Source organism: Carlito syrichta, unplaced genomic scaffold, assembly GCF_000164805.1.
Source record: "Carlito syrichta isolate Samal-C Ts95f unplaced genomic scaffold, Tarsius_syrichta-2.0.1 Scaffold315257, whole genome shotgun sequence".
NCBI lineage: Eukaryota > Metazoa > Chordata > Mammalia > Primates > Tarsiidae > Carlito > Carlito syrichta.
In genome coordinates, this window is record NW_007259353.1 from 110,083 (window position 1) to 122,814 (window position 12,732).

At 34.5% G+C, this 12,732-nt stretch overlaps 1 protein-coding gene across 1 annotated transcript in view; it reads right to left on the reverse strand.

The window, feature by feature from the left end:
- LOC103275066 (serine/threonine-protein kinase 3) overlaps positions 1–12,732 on the reverse strand; it is a gene marked incomplete at its 3' end in the record, with an annotated part of 81,871 nt that overhangs the window by 22,594 nt on the left and 46,545 nt on the right. The window contains exons 3-4 of the mRNA XM_008072484.2: positions 11,994–12,122; positions 9,673–9,787 (exon numbers count right to left, since the gene is read on the reverse strand). Coding sequence (XP_008070675.1) covers positions 9,673–9,787; positions 11,994–12,122 — 244 coding nt within the window. The remainder of the gene's footprint in view (positions 1–9,672; positions 9,788–11,993; positions 12,123–12,732) is intronic.

Genomic DNA, 12,732 nt, shown 5'->3' on the forward strand with positions numbered 1-12,732 from the left:
TGAAAACCAAAGAAACAAGAGATACATAAGGAAACAGTGGCACTAACCCAGGAATCCAGTGAAAAGAAATTCCAAGGATGCAGCTGTACAGCCGACCTAAAAAGCAATGAGTCCACATTAGAACAAGAAATCAAGAAGCTGCAAAGAAAGGCTTCTCAAAGAAGAATCACATAAATTCCAGGAAACAGATAAAATGGGTAAGAAGCTAGAAGATATTAGTAAAATGACAAAGATATATATGTTGCTTTTCTCAACATGAAAAAATAGGAAACACTCCAGGAAAAACTAAAAATAATGGAACAACACGATCCTAACATAGATCCATCAACCTAAAATGCTCAATAATGTTGAGCAGTTGATTAAATATTAGAAAAGTAAATCCATTTAAAGCAGATGCTGGTGTCAGAGGTGAGAAGATTGTCTGAGCCCATGGGTTCGAGACCAGCCTGGGCAACTTGGTGAGACTTCATCTCTACAATAAATCAAAAATTTAGCAGGGCGTGGTGGCACATGCCTGTACTTCCAGCTACTTGGAAGGCTGAGGCGGAAGAATCACCTGAGCCCAGCAGCTGCAGGCTGCGGTGGCCATGAGCATGCCACTGCACTCCAGCCTGGAAGACAGAATGAGACTCCAACTCAAAAAAATTTTTTTTAAAAGCAGATGCTGGGAGCATTCCCCTTGGGTGATCTAGAGGAATGACACTGGATGTTTAGAAATGAAAATATAATTTGAACATATCATTGTTTCCTCTTCCAAGATGTCCTTTGCCCTCTCTTCTCTGACTCATTCATTTATTCATTCAATCCTTCAACAAACATTTACCGAGCATCTGTCCTAGAAGCTAGAGATAAAACAGTGAATTTTTAAAAAGGACAAAATCCCTGCCCTTCTGTAGCTTATATTCAATGACATCTACTTTTCAAGAATCTGCTAATGGATGTCTCACCAAGGAAGTTTTGTTCGGCTGTACTGTGTTAGGCTAAGTGCTTCTACTTTTTCCTCCTAGAAAACGCTCTTTACAGTAAAGAAAATAATTAAGCTTTTTACATACCTATTACCTCATCTAGAGTGTAATATAAAACAGCAACATTTATTAGAGTTATTTGTACCTCTATTGAGGAGCACTGGGCCTAAATTAATAAATGTGTTTTGAACCTTTTTATTTAACTGAAATGTAAATAAAATTATCAAGTAAAATGCAAAGAAATGTTATTTATTTAACAGATGAGGAAACTGAAATCATGGTCAGTTAAATGATTTGCCCCAGACTATAAAACTAGTTTGTGGAAGTGAAGCAGGCATAGTTAGCAGAGCACATAGCTTAGATGTAATTAACAGACAAAATTTCTTAGGCAGGTCTAATTTACATAATTGAGGAACAGGGTAGTTAAGTGCTCAGACGTCTTTCTTATTGGTACACAACCCTCACCAGACCAGTCAGGTATATCAGACCCAATGACCTTAAGAGTTGGAATATGGAATTATCAGTGCAGTAAATCACAGAAAAAATGAAGAATTATCCAAAATACAGAGACATGATGTTCAAGAAAAGCCCAAATCTAGGTAGGTAATAACTTTCATTATTTAGAAGGTTCTTGTTACCTTAAAGGTTAGGATATAAGATACAGTAATCAAAACCTGTGATCTGCCAGGTGTGGTGACTCACGTCTGTAATCCCAGCACTTTGGGAGGCCAAAACGAGAGGATCTCTTGAGCCCTGGAGTTCAAGACCAGCCTGAGCAACATAGCCAGACCTTGGATCCACAAAAAATAAAAATGAGTCAGTTGTGATGGTGCCCACTAGTAGTCCCAGCTAATTGGGAGGCTGAGGCAGGATTGCTTGAGCCCAGGAGATCAAGGCTGTGGTAAGCAGTGACTGTCACTGCACTCCAGCCATAGTGACACAGTAAGACTCAAAAAAACCCCCCAAAAACTCGTGATCAACTATCTCCAGTCCTTCACTCTTAGCTTATAGAATAGTTCGCTTAATCATTGTTGTAGACATTATATAAAACCTTGTGGTAAAGGCAAGCGCATGCCTTTCTTTTTGAGACATCATCGCTCTCTACAGTGTTTTCTACTCTATAATAAGCTACACTTTGATTCTCTCTGCTACTTGCTCTTGAATTCTTTGTTGTGGAGAAGCCAAAATCCCACAGAACAGCTACACCCCACGCATCCTGACATCACAAGAACCAAAACTAAAATCCATACTGCTGAAAGCCAGTGTTCATGCTATTTCTGCTATACTATGTTGAGTTAAAACAAGTGGTCAAATAAAAAAATGGACCTAAATGGGAGAGAATAACCCTAGGCACTTTCTTAGAATGCTTCCAAGTATACAATAAACATCTAAGACAAAGACTCTATTTCTTCCATATGTCAGGACATAGCTTTACAATTATATAAAGATCATTTTGAAAGCCTCTAATACAAATATAACCTATCTTATAAAAGTTTAATCTTCACAGAGTTGTGTTTTTCTATTTTGAGATATAATACTTGACATGTATAAATATTGAGACATTAAATGGTGTTTACTATAATATAAATTGTTTTTTAAAAAATTTCCAGCCGGGCTCGGTGGCTCAGCCTATAATCCCACACCTTTGGGAGGTTGAGGTAAGTGGATTGCCAGAGCCCGCGGTTTCGAGACCCGCCTGGGCAGCGAGACCTCATCTCTACAATAAATCAAAAAAATTAGCCGGGAGTGGTAGCGCGCGCTTGTAGTTCCAGCTACTTGGAAGGCTGAGGCGGAAGGATCGCCGGAGCCCAGCAGCTCAAGGCTACGGTGGCCAGAAGCGGTCATTGCACTCCAGTCTGGGCGTCAAAGTGAAACTCCAACTCAAAAAAAAAAAAATTTCCTCATAGGAAAAACTTCAAAAATAAATATAAACATATTGGACTTTTTTAAAAATCAAAAACACTTAACTGCTAAAAAAAATAATGTCTATTTACTTATAACACTAACAACAACAACAAAATGCTTTCTTTTTCATGAGTCAGTCTATGGTTAAAATTATCCAGATACACATTTTTTAAAATAAGCAAAAATTAAACACAGAAACATACAACTTTTATAATAATCAGGAAACTAATACAACATATCCTGGTATTTCACACATACCAACATTACCAGTAATTACACTTTTTATGACTTGTCTTTAATATATGACCATAACTGTTTGATAATCATATTACTAATACCAAATAGCAGTAGCCATATAAATTACAACTTATCCACAAAAATATAAAACTGAATAGATGGATAGGGTCATTTTATATTCACAGGTTAAGAAGCCAAGGAATTAGCTGTTTCAGCTCAACGTTTATCCAAGGCTTGCTACATGCCTTTAGCTATTCTAGGCACTTGAGATATTACCAAGGTGAATGTAATAAAACTCCTGCCCTTGAGAAGCTTACAGTAGGGGAAAGCAACTGTAGCTCCTCTTCTCCCAAACACTAAAAGCTGATGAATTAAATGTGATTTCCAAGTAAAGGATACCATAGCTGGGTTATCCTCAAAGAGGTTTCACCAAACTTAAATGGTAGTTTAAAATACTGAGGAAAAATCAGGTACAAAATGCATATGACACTGGAACTTGAGGTATGTTTGACTAATCACAGAAATCAGTAATTTAAGTCATATATATTACTTTACAGATCCCCAAGTACTTATAAACCAAAAAGATTTTTTAAAAAATAACTAAATATTGACATTTTACTCATAATGCAATTAGGGGAGTCGAAGGGATCAATTCTTACTGTGATGCTAGAGTCTACAGTTACAGTACATGATAAAATAGTAACAAGTTATGAAGTTGTACAGGTAGGACAAAGACAACATATAAACAGTGTTTATGCTTTCAGGTTAAGAAATCCACACTTAAATGGTTTTTTTGTTTGTTTGTTTTGTTTGTTTGTTTTTGAGTGGGAGTCTCACTCTATGGCCCAGACTGGAGTGCAGCAGCCACTCCCGGCCACCGCAGCCTCGACCTGCTGATGCTCCAGTGATCCTGCCCCCTCAGCCTTCCAAGTAGCTGGAATTACAGGCGTGCACTACCACGCCCGGTTAATTTTTTGATTGATCGTAGAGATGAGGTCTCACCAAGTTGCCCAGGCGGGTCTCGAACCCGCGGGAGCAGGCAATCCACTCACCTCAACCTCCCAATGTTTTTTAAGAGATATTAATTTAACCAGATTTCTTTTTCCCTTTGCCTTTAATGTTCAAATTTTAAGGAAACATTTGATCACAGACAACAGTTAATAATTTAAAATGAAGAACCTTTTATCTCTAATAAGATTGCTTTTAAAGACAAGCATAATTCCACAAAAAGTATGTGACTTAGGTGGTTTTCCAAGAGTCATTCCTTTTAAAACAAAAACTATAAGACCCACTGTCAACTCTCTAAACTATCACCTAATGTTATTTATTCTCTATAGTGAGTGAGGCTCACTATATATGTAAATCAAACAAAGTCAAGATCCAAAAGAAAAGCTTCTAATGATATAATCTAACAGGTTTATTCCTCTGAGAAATATTATTATTAAAATAGCTATGATATGCAGTATATGTAAAATCAAGTGACTACATTTAAGCTTAAATTTAGGTCCAAACAGCAGTATGTTGTCAGAGCAACATCCATTTCTGAGTCCAGTTGAGCACCAATCCAATCTTGTTCCCAACATACTTCACAGTTTTTATTAACAATTTCAAGATAACTTTAAGAAAAGAATATCAATTATCATATTTTATATCTTTTTTAGATTTATAAGGGTTAAAGTTATTAATGAAGTTTTACATCCACAGACCATATCTGAATTCATTTTAGTGACTATAATCATAGGAAAAGTTCATTCAGTATGACCTACTATACATACATGACCTAGAGTAAATGGAGATGCAAGCAAATGAGTAAACCAATGTCTGAACAGTCTTCTGGGGCATTAGGGAAGAACCAATACAAAAAAATCAAATAGAACCTTATTAATTGGATTACAAGAAGGGTACTTAGATAGAAAGCAAATAACTAAATGTCTAATTAGTAAAATCAAGCAACAGGGTCTGAGGGAGACCAACAGCAAAGTTGACGGAGGCTGCAAGGGCAATTAACAAGAATATATGAAAACAGCATTCTTACACACCATCATTAGCCCACTAGATAATATAATAAGACTAACAGATATCATTTATGAGAGCAGTAAAACTAACAATGCCCTTAGAAACAAGTCAAGTGTAAAATGTGCACGATTTTAAGGAGACTGAAAAAGCCAATTAAAAACAAAAGAACTGAATACAAAGATACTCTATGATCAAGGATGAAAAAAATACAAATCAACCAAATTAATTTATGAGACAAATGTCAACAGAAAACCCAGCAAGACGTTTTGTGGTACTTATTTTGACTTTTTGTGGACAGTTTATTTTAAAACGTATATGGAAGATCATGAAAAACAAAGATAATTAAGGGAACTGCATCCTAAATATCAAACATGCCATATAATTAAGAGCACATTTCTGTTGCAGAGGCAGACAAATTTCTGCTAGAAGAGACAGACAAAATATAAAAGCAAGTATATATGGATTCTTAGCAGGGTACGCTTGTAAGTCAGTTAAAAAGGGACAGAAAATTTAACAAAATTACTGTATATCCCTACCTCACATCATACACAAAAGTAAACTCCAGCTCAATTAAAGATATATGTAGAAAAAAAGCATGTTGCATGGCAAGAGTGATTGCCATCTTGAAAAGAAACCATCATGATTTCAGAGTTTGACTCCTGCAGCAAGATTTCTAAACAATGTCTGTAGCATAGATAACCTCTCATAAGATTTTTATCTAACCTCCTCAGTGGTGACAAGTTTCGTCATAAAGTCTAAGGTGTGAACAGCTGCATATGTTTTACCAAAAAAGAATATTTTCTGAAGGGCAGGTGCGGGGATCCACTATCTCTCAGCCGTCCAAGACTTTGCTTCTGTTCTTAAGTCCCTAATAAACGTTTATTTCTGAGAAACTGAATTTGTCAGCCTCTTTCTTCAGCCTCTCCGCTCACTTGGCCTTTGGGAGTAGGTTTACATATACCTGCTCACCACGGAACAGAACTGTTTATAACAAAACTTAAACTATTAAAAAGAATTCCACTTCTGGTAATAGTGGACTAGATAACTCAGACAACTCTCCTGCTGAAAGAACTGAAATGAAAAAAAAAATTTATTTAAAAGTCTATTTGAAGGCTAATGAAGATACACAAATGAAGTACAGTCTTTTGTCTGGAGTCAAGATATGAGAAAAAAAAGAAAACCAAAGAGATGAGCCTAGCAATAAGGGTCACTTTTCCCCAAGAGGAATCTATCAATTATGGAACAGAGGCCAAAGGCTAAGAAGTAGAGTAGAGCTTTTGACTGACTTACAACATGAGGAGGTCAACACCAAAGGACTATATTCTACATGTAAAGGGGATCAACCCTCATAAGTAAAGTCATGTGTCACTAAACAACGTGGATACATTCTGAGAAATTATACATAGTTAGGCAATTTTGTCATTGTGTGAATATCAGAGAATATACATACACAAACCTAGAGGGTACAGCCTACTGTACACATAGGCTATCTGATATAGGCTATTGCTCCTAGGCTACAAATTTCTGCTGCATGTTATTGTACTGAATACTGTAGGCAACCATAACACAACGGTATCTGTATATCTAAACATATCTAAATATAGAAAAGGTAAAATAAAATTATGATATTTTAATCTTCTGGGATCACCATCACATTTGCAATCCATCATTGACTGAATCATCCTTGTGCAGTGCATTCAAATTATCTCTAACCCTTACTCGATCAAGGTGATCCAAGATTGCTAGTTCTAACTACCAGGCAGAAGTAAATAAAAACCTTAAGTGGAAGACATCATCATTCAGAAATTCCAGAAGTTCAAATAATCTCTGCCAGCTTTTTTCCAATGTCTAACATTCTATAAATAGACAAAAATTAAAAAAAACTAAGAGAAAAAAATATATAATAGAGACAAAACCACGGGCGATAAAGATAATAAAGTTATCAAACAAAATTAGACAATAATTAACATGTTCTAGAAAATAAAGGACAAGAGTTATGAAATATCTTCAGAATGCTAAAAGAAAGTACCAACCTAGATTTCTTTGCCCAGCACATATATTGTTCAAAAATGAAGTGAAGCAACGTTTGCATACAAAAATACTGAGATTATGTCATCATACCCACACATAAGAAAATACTAAAGGAGTTCTTCAGGCAACTAGGAAATGCAGAAAGCAATAAAAAGCATAAGTATATGGATAAACGTAAACACTGGCAATATAAAGCAATAATTCCTTGTGCTACTTAAAATATATACAGAATTCCTTGTGCTACTTAAAATATATACAGAATTTAAAGAAGCATATAACAAAAACCATATAAATCCCCTCAAAAAAAAGTTGCCATACTCTTAAGAAAAAATTGATGTTTCATGATCATGAAAACTACTAAAGTGAGTTTTACACTTGTTTAAAAGATCAATGATAACTGTTTCACTAGTCACATTTTTGAAAATCAGCCAATCAGTAATAGCCATGCCTGTAACATTCACACAATCAAAATTATCACTCCAAGAACACGCCCATAAAATGGTCAAATATTTACAATGTGCAGGCATTTTAAAAATTGGGAGGATACACATTCTTGTATTGCTAACCTTAATAACAGTACTCTTCTCAGATAACAAATGAAGAAAAACGTCCTCTCATTGGAAAATCTACAAATATTCTTGAGATTTAACAAGAGCTGTAATCAGGGCAACGTTCAGAGACAATATACCTACAGCTCCTGATCAAACTCTTGTGCAGCTCTGGGTTTTTTTTCATATACAGAAATTAAACTGGTACCATGCCGCCCCCAAACCAAAGAACTATTCTGTGAGAATGACAATTAGACTACTCCAAAAGCATGATTCCCTAGCTTGCTCAGTGGACTGTCCTGTAACAAAGAATATGAAAGGGTAAAATCTTTCCTTTGATAACTGTTGAAGGAGATTCCCATCCATATCTATCTTTAAGAACTACAGTATACTTTCAGTTTATAATTACTGGCAACAAGAAATAAACTACTTGGATTAAATACTTCCAATCTGCTCAAAATAGTAACATAAAACCAAGAAAAGAGATGCTTAAAAATTACCATTTCACATTATTGTACTTCATATTCCTACTTGAAATTTTAAATGCACTGAGTTTAGCACTAAAACAATTTTAAAACACTTCTCTAACTGGAGTAATTATTTTCAATTAAAGCATTGTTCTGCTACTCAAGAGTCATCTGATTTACATAAATGCTAGTTAAGTATCATAGAAATTCTAAAATACATCATTAAAATGTCACAGATCACTTAATCCATTCTGTCAAAACAGGGATTATTTTAACTTCTGTTTCACTTCCCTTAAAAGAAATCTTATTTACTGGCGGGCATGGAAACTGAAGTGAGTGGATTGTTTGAGCCCGCAGTTTGAGAACAGCCTGGGCAACTTGGTGTGACATCATCTCTACAATAAAAATCAAAAAATTAGCCGGGCGTGATAGCACATGCCTGTAGTTCCAGCTACTTAGAAGACTGAGGCAGAAGGATCACCTGAGTTCAGCGAGTTGACGCTGGAGTGGTCATGAGTGTGCCACTGCACTTCAGCCTCGGCAACAGAATAAGACTCCAACTCAAAAAAAAAAAAAAAAGAAAGAAAGAAAGAAAGAAATCCTATTTACTTTATTTTCTCTAACGGGGAAAAGAAAATTAGTAAAAAAAAATGTACAATGTACTTCCCCAATCAAATTTTAAAATGACTGGTTAAACACAAACTGACTGAAGTAGTTAAGTGCTTTGTCTGAATGAATTTTACTGAAACATGTCTGACAACATATAATGATGTCATGTAGAAATTCAGTTATTGTTTTACAGAATTACATACTATTTCACTGATTATTCTTCTTACTCCTTTACAGATAAAAAGATCACTTTGGTCCTTATAAATAGTCCAAATAAAGTAGATACATTGCTAGCCTAAAGCAAATAATTATATAAATAGCTCTTCTACTTAGGGCTAAAACATAAACATAAAAGATTTTATTAAATAATATATTTTACTAAACTGAATTCCCAAACATAAAAAAATATATATAATCTAGCTCTATCACTTTCACATATCCTGGCAATATTTGGAAAAATGAATTTTTGCACTTGTTTATAAAAATTCAGAAACATAAAACTTCCTCAACTATTACCAGCCATAAATTATAATATAAGAAATTTAAGATAAGAAAATATCATGAATATTATGAACTTTAAAAAAATTCTAGCCATAATTTCTTAAACACATATTAATAAACAACATACACAGAGAGTCCAAAGAAGAGAAGTATCATAGTATTTTCTCAGAGACTTACCAAAATTTATCCTAATACATAAACAATCATGTAACTTTTAAATTTGCCATAGAAAGATATGTGGCTGGTTCTCACACCTACTAGATCCCTTTACACTATTTAAAGCCTTTTTTTTTCCCACACTAATATTTTCTTTGTAACAAAATACCATCTAGTCAGATTCTAAAATATGAATCTTTAGAAATGAAATTAGCAAAACAATCTTAAAATACTTACTGTCTTGTTTCGTAATCTAATTATGTCTGAGACCGAGCCAGCTCCACAATACTCCATGACAATCCAGAGGTCTGTGTTCTTAAAATAACTGCCATAGTACTTTACAACATATGGGCTGAAGGAAAATACATACATGATTTAATTTAGTTAATTCCTACAAAAATTTTTTTTCTTAATCCCAATATAAAGTATTTTCAACATTTTATAATATTCAATAAGTAAACAAATGAATAAATTTCTATTGTACATCAAATTGTCTACATCTAAAGTTCACCAACTATGCATAATTAGGCTTTAATTCATGGACGAAATTTAACAGGATTACAAACCAGAAGAAACCCAAATGTTTCTGAAGAAAATACAGCTTCATTGTGGCAAAGGACCTAATACTTAACATAAGGAACAAATGAAATATTTTTCCGTAACCAAAACATTTTAATCATAAATCTTCAAAGGATTTTGCATTCAGTCAAACATTAATATTCAACTTTAAAATGCTCTATATTTCAATAAGACCAAAAAAAAAAAAGTTACTTTAAATTTTCTTTCATTTTGAAAATTCTGGAGAAAAAGAATTATAAATTTATTTCTGTTTAAATTCAGATCATTAAAATTATTAGCAATATAAAGTATTTCTGAACTGACGTTTTATGTTTGCCAGAGCAGAATAAACTATATTTACTGCCAAGCTGTTTTCAGAAGATTTAGAAAGGAAAACATTGCCATCACCATTAATATTCATTAAGGGCATGTTACATATACTGATGTAGAAGAAATCTAATTCAAAGAGGCAGAATATCCATATTCACAGAATGCATAAAAAGAAAATACAAGATAGCATAATCTAAGTACTACACAACTTAAAACCACAACAGCTCAAAGGAAGAAGCAATGATGGAACCATTAGAGAAAACTTTGTGGAATGAGTGGGATTTGAATAGGATTATTTTTTAAAAAGCAAATACTCCAAAATGTAGGTGGAGAAGAGAGAGAAAAATATTCTAGAAAAGAAAAAGGGCATGAGCAAAGGGAAAAACCAAGTATGGCATGTTTAGGGGACAACTTGTTGAACAGATATGTCCACCTAGTAGTAGCTACAATAAAAAAATAGTAGCTATTTTGCTAGCTACCAATGTAAGATAAGGCATAAGAACAAATAAGAAAAAGTAAATTAAAAAATAAAAAATATGATAAAAAAACACGTAGAGAGACCACAAAAAGAGGGGGTTAACATAAGACTGTCAGGGAAGAACTCTCAGTAGAGCCTTTGTAATTTTAGCTAAGTCTTGAAGTCAAAGATAGAATAAGCTGGTTGGAGCTTAAGGGTCTGAACTAAAACAGGTGGCTACAGGGCTAGAATTCAATCCTGTTTTATACCCACTGCTACATATTATTTCTTGCACAGACTTGTTTCCCAACTGATTTTCTTGTCATAGTCTTTTCCTCCATTCTTACCTGCTACATATAGTTGTCACGGTGCCTAACTTTAAAGCAAAAGTAAATAAGCTGAGCATAATTCTCCACTGAAAAAATAAAAATAGGCCAGCATAGTGGCTCAGTCTGTAATCCCAGCACTTTGGGAGGCCGAGGTAAGAGGATTGCCTGAGCCCAGGAGTTCAAGACCAGCCTGGGCAACTTGGTGAGACCTCATCTCTACAATAAATCATAAAAACTAGCTGGGCGTGGTGGTGTGCATCTGTAGTTCCAGCTACTTGAAAGACTGAGGTGGAAGGATCGCCTAAGCCCAGCAGGTCGAGGCAGCGGTGGTAGTGAGTGTGTCACTGACTCCAGCTGGGGCAAAAAGAGTGAGACTCCAACTCAGAAAAAAAAAGAAAAAACTCCAATGGCTCTCCATTACCCAAAGGAAAAAGTCTTACCAGCTTTATGCAACATATAAAAGCTTTCAAAGTCTACCTTGTTACCCATATCTCTGATTACACCTTAAATCTCACACCTTAAATTTCCAAACACACTCAGCTTTGCTAGGTGCTGGGGATGGATGGAAAGTACATATAAAGGAGTTCATAAATGTTCGCTGAAACATTCACAGTACAGCCATACCACCCTGAACATGTCTGATCTCAAATGTTCCTTTGTGTTAAAAAAATCACTTCTGCTTTTAAGCAGAAGACTTACAAAGAGCCATAAGTCCTAAAGACAGCCCACAAAGCTGTCCTCACCTTCCTTACAGGATTGGTCTCACTTCCAACGAGAAGTCAGAAAAGAAAACCAAACAGATGACTAAAGAATATATTTTATTATACATTATTAGCAAAACTCATCAAAATGAAGGTCAACAAACAAATAAAATATCTTTGTACCTGTCACATTGCTGCATTATGGAAATTTCTTTGATTATTTCCTGAAGATCTGACTCAACAGGTACTTGTTTAATTGCAACTACTTGACCAGATTCCTTATGTATTGCTTTAAATACACTTCCATAAGACCTAAAAAAAAAAAAACCCAAGACATTATTTTTTCCTATCAAATATCATAGATATTAGATAAAAAGTCAGTACTAAGAGTTTTTATGTACAGTTTTTCTAGTTTAAAATATTATTTAAATGGTCAAAAAAACCAAAGTAAACAAATAAGTTAATAAATTATATCTTAGCTTTATTGCTTCAATTCAGTCTTAAAATCATCAAGTTAATACATAATGTGTTGCTATTTTTCTTATGAATAAAAGAAATAAACTTAGAGTTTGTCAATTCAAACAAAAGCAGCATTAAGAAGATATAAGTGGAAATCAAAGGAAAGAAATGTAGATTAAAAACAGCCAAAGTCTCCAATTAGGAGAAAAGGCTGATCTCAAGCACAATAGTCCCCAGAATGTGAAAGCTCCATCCACTTCAGAGTACTTAAGAACAGTTAGTTAAAAGCCTCAGCTAGGGACTGCATTAACATCAAAGTTAGAGATGCAAAGAATCTTCAGCCATCTGGTTCTACCTAAGTTATGGGTCCAAGGTCTCTTCAAATGTTCCTTTCACTGTCTTCTCCTCCTCAAAAGAAAGACTACACACTCACAGGTAAATAAAATGGGGAATGCGAACTAAT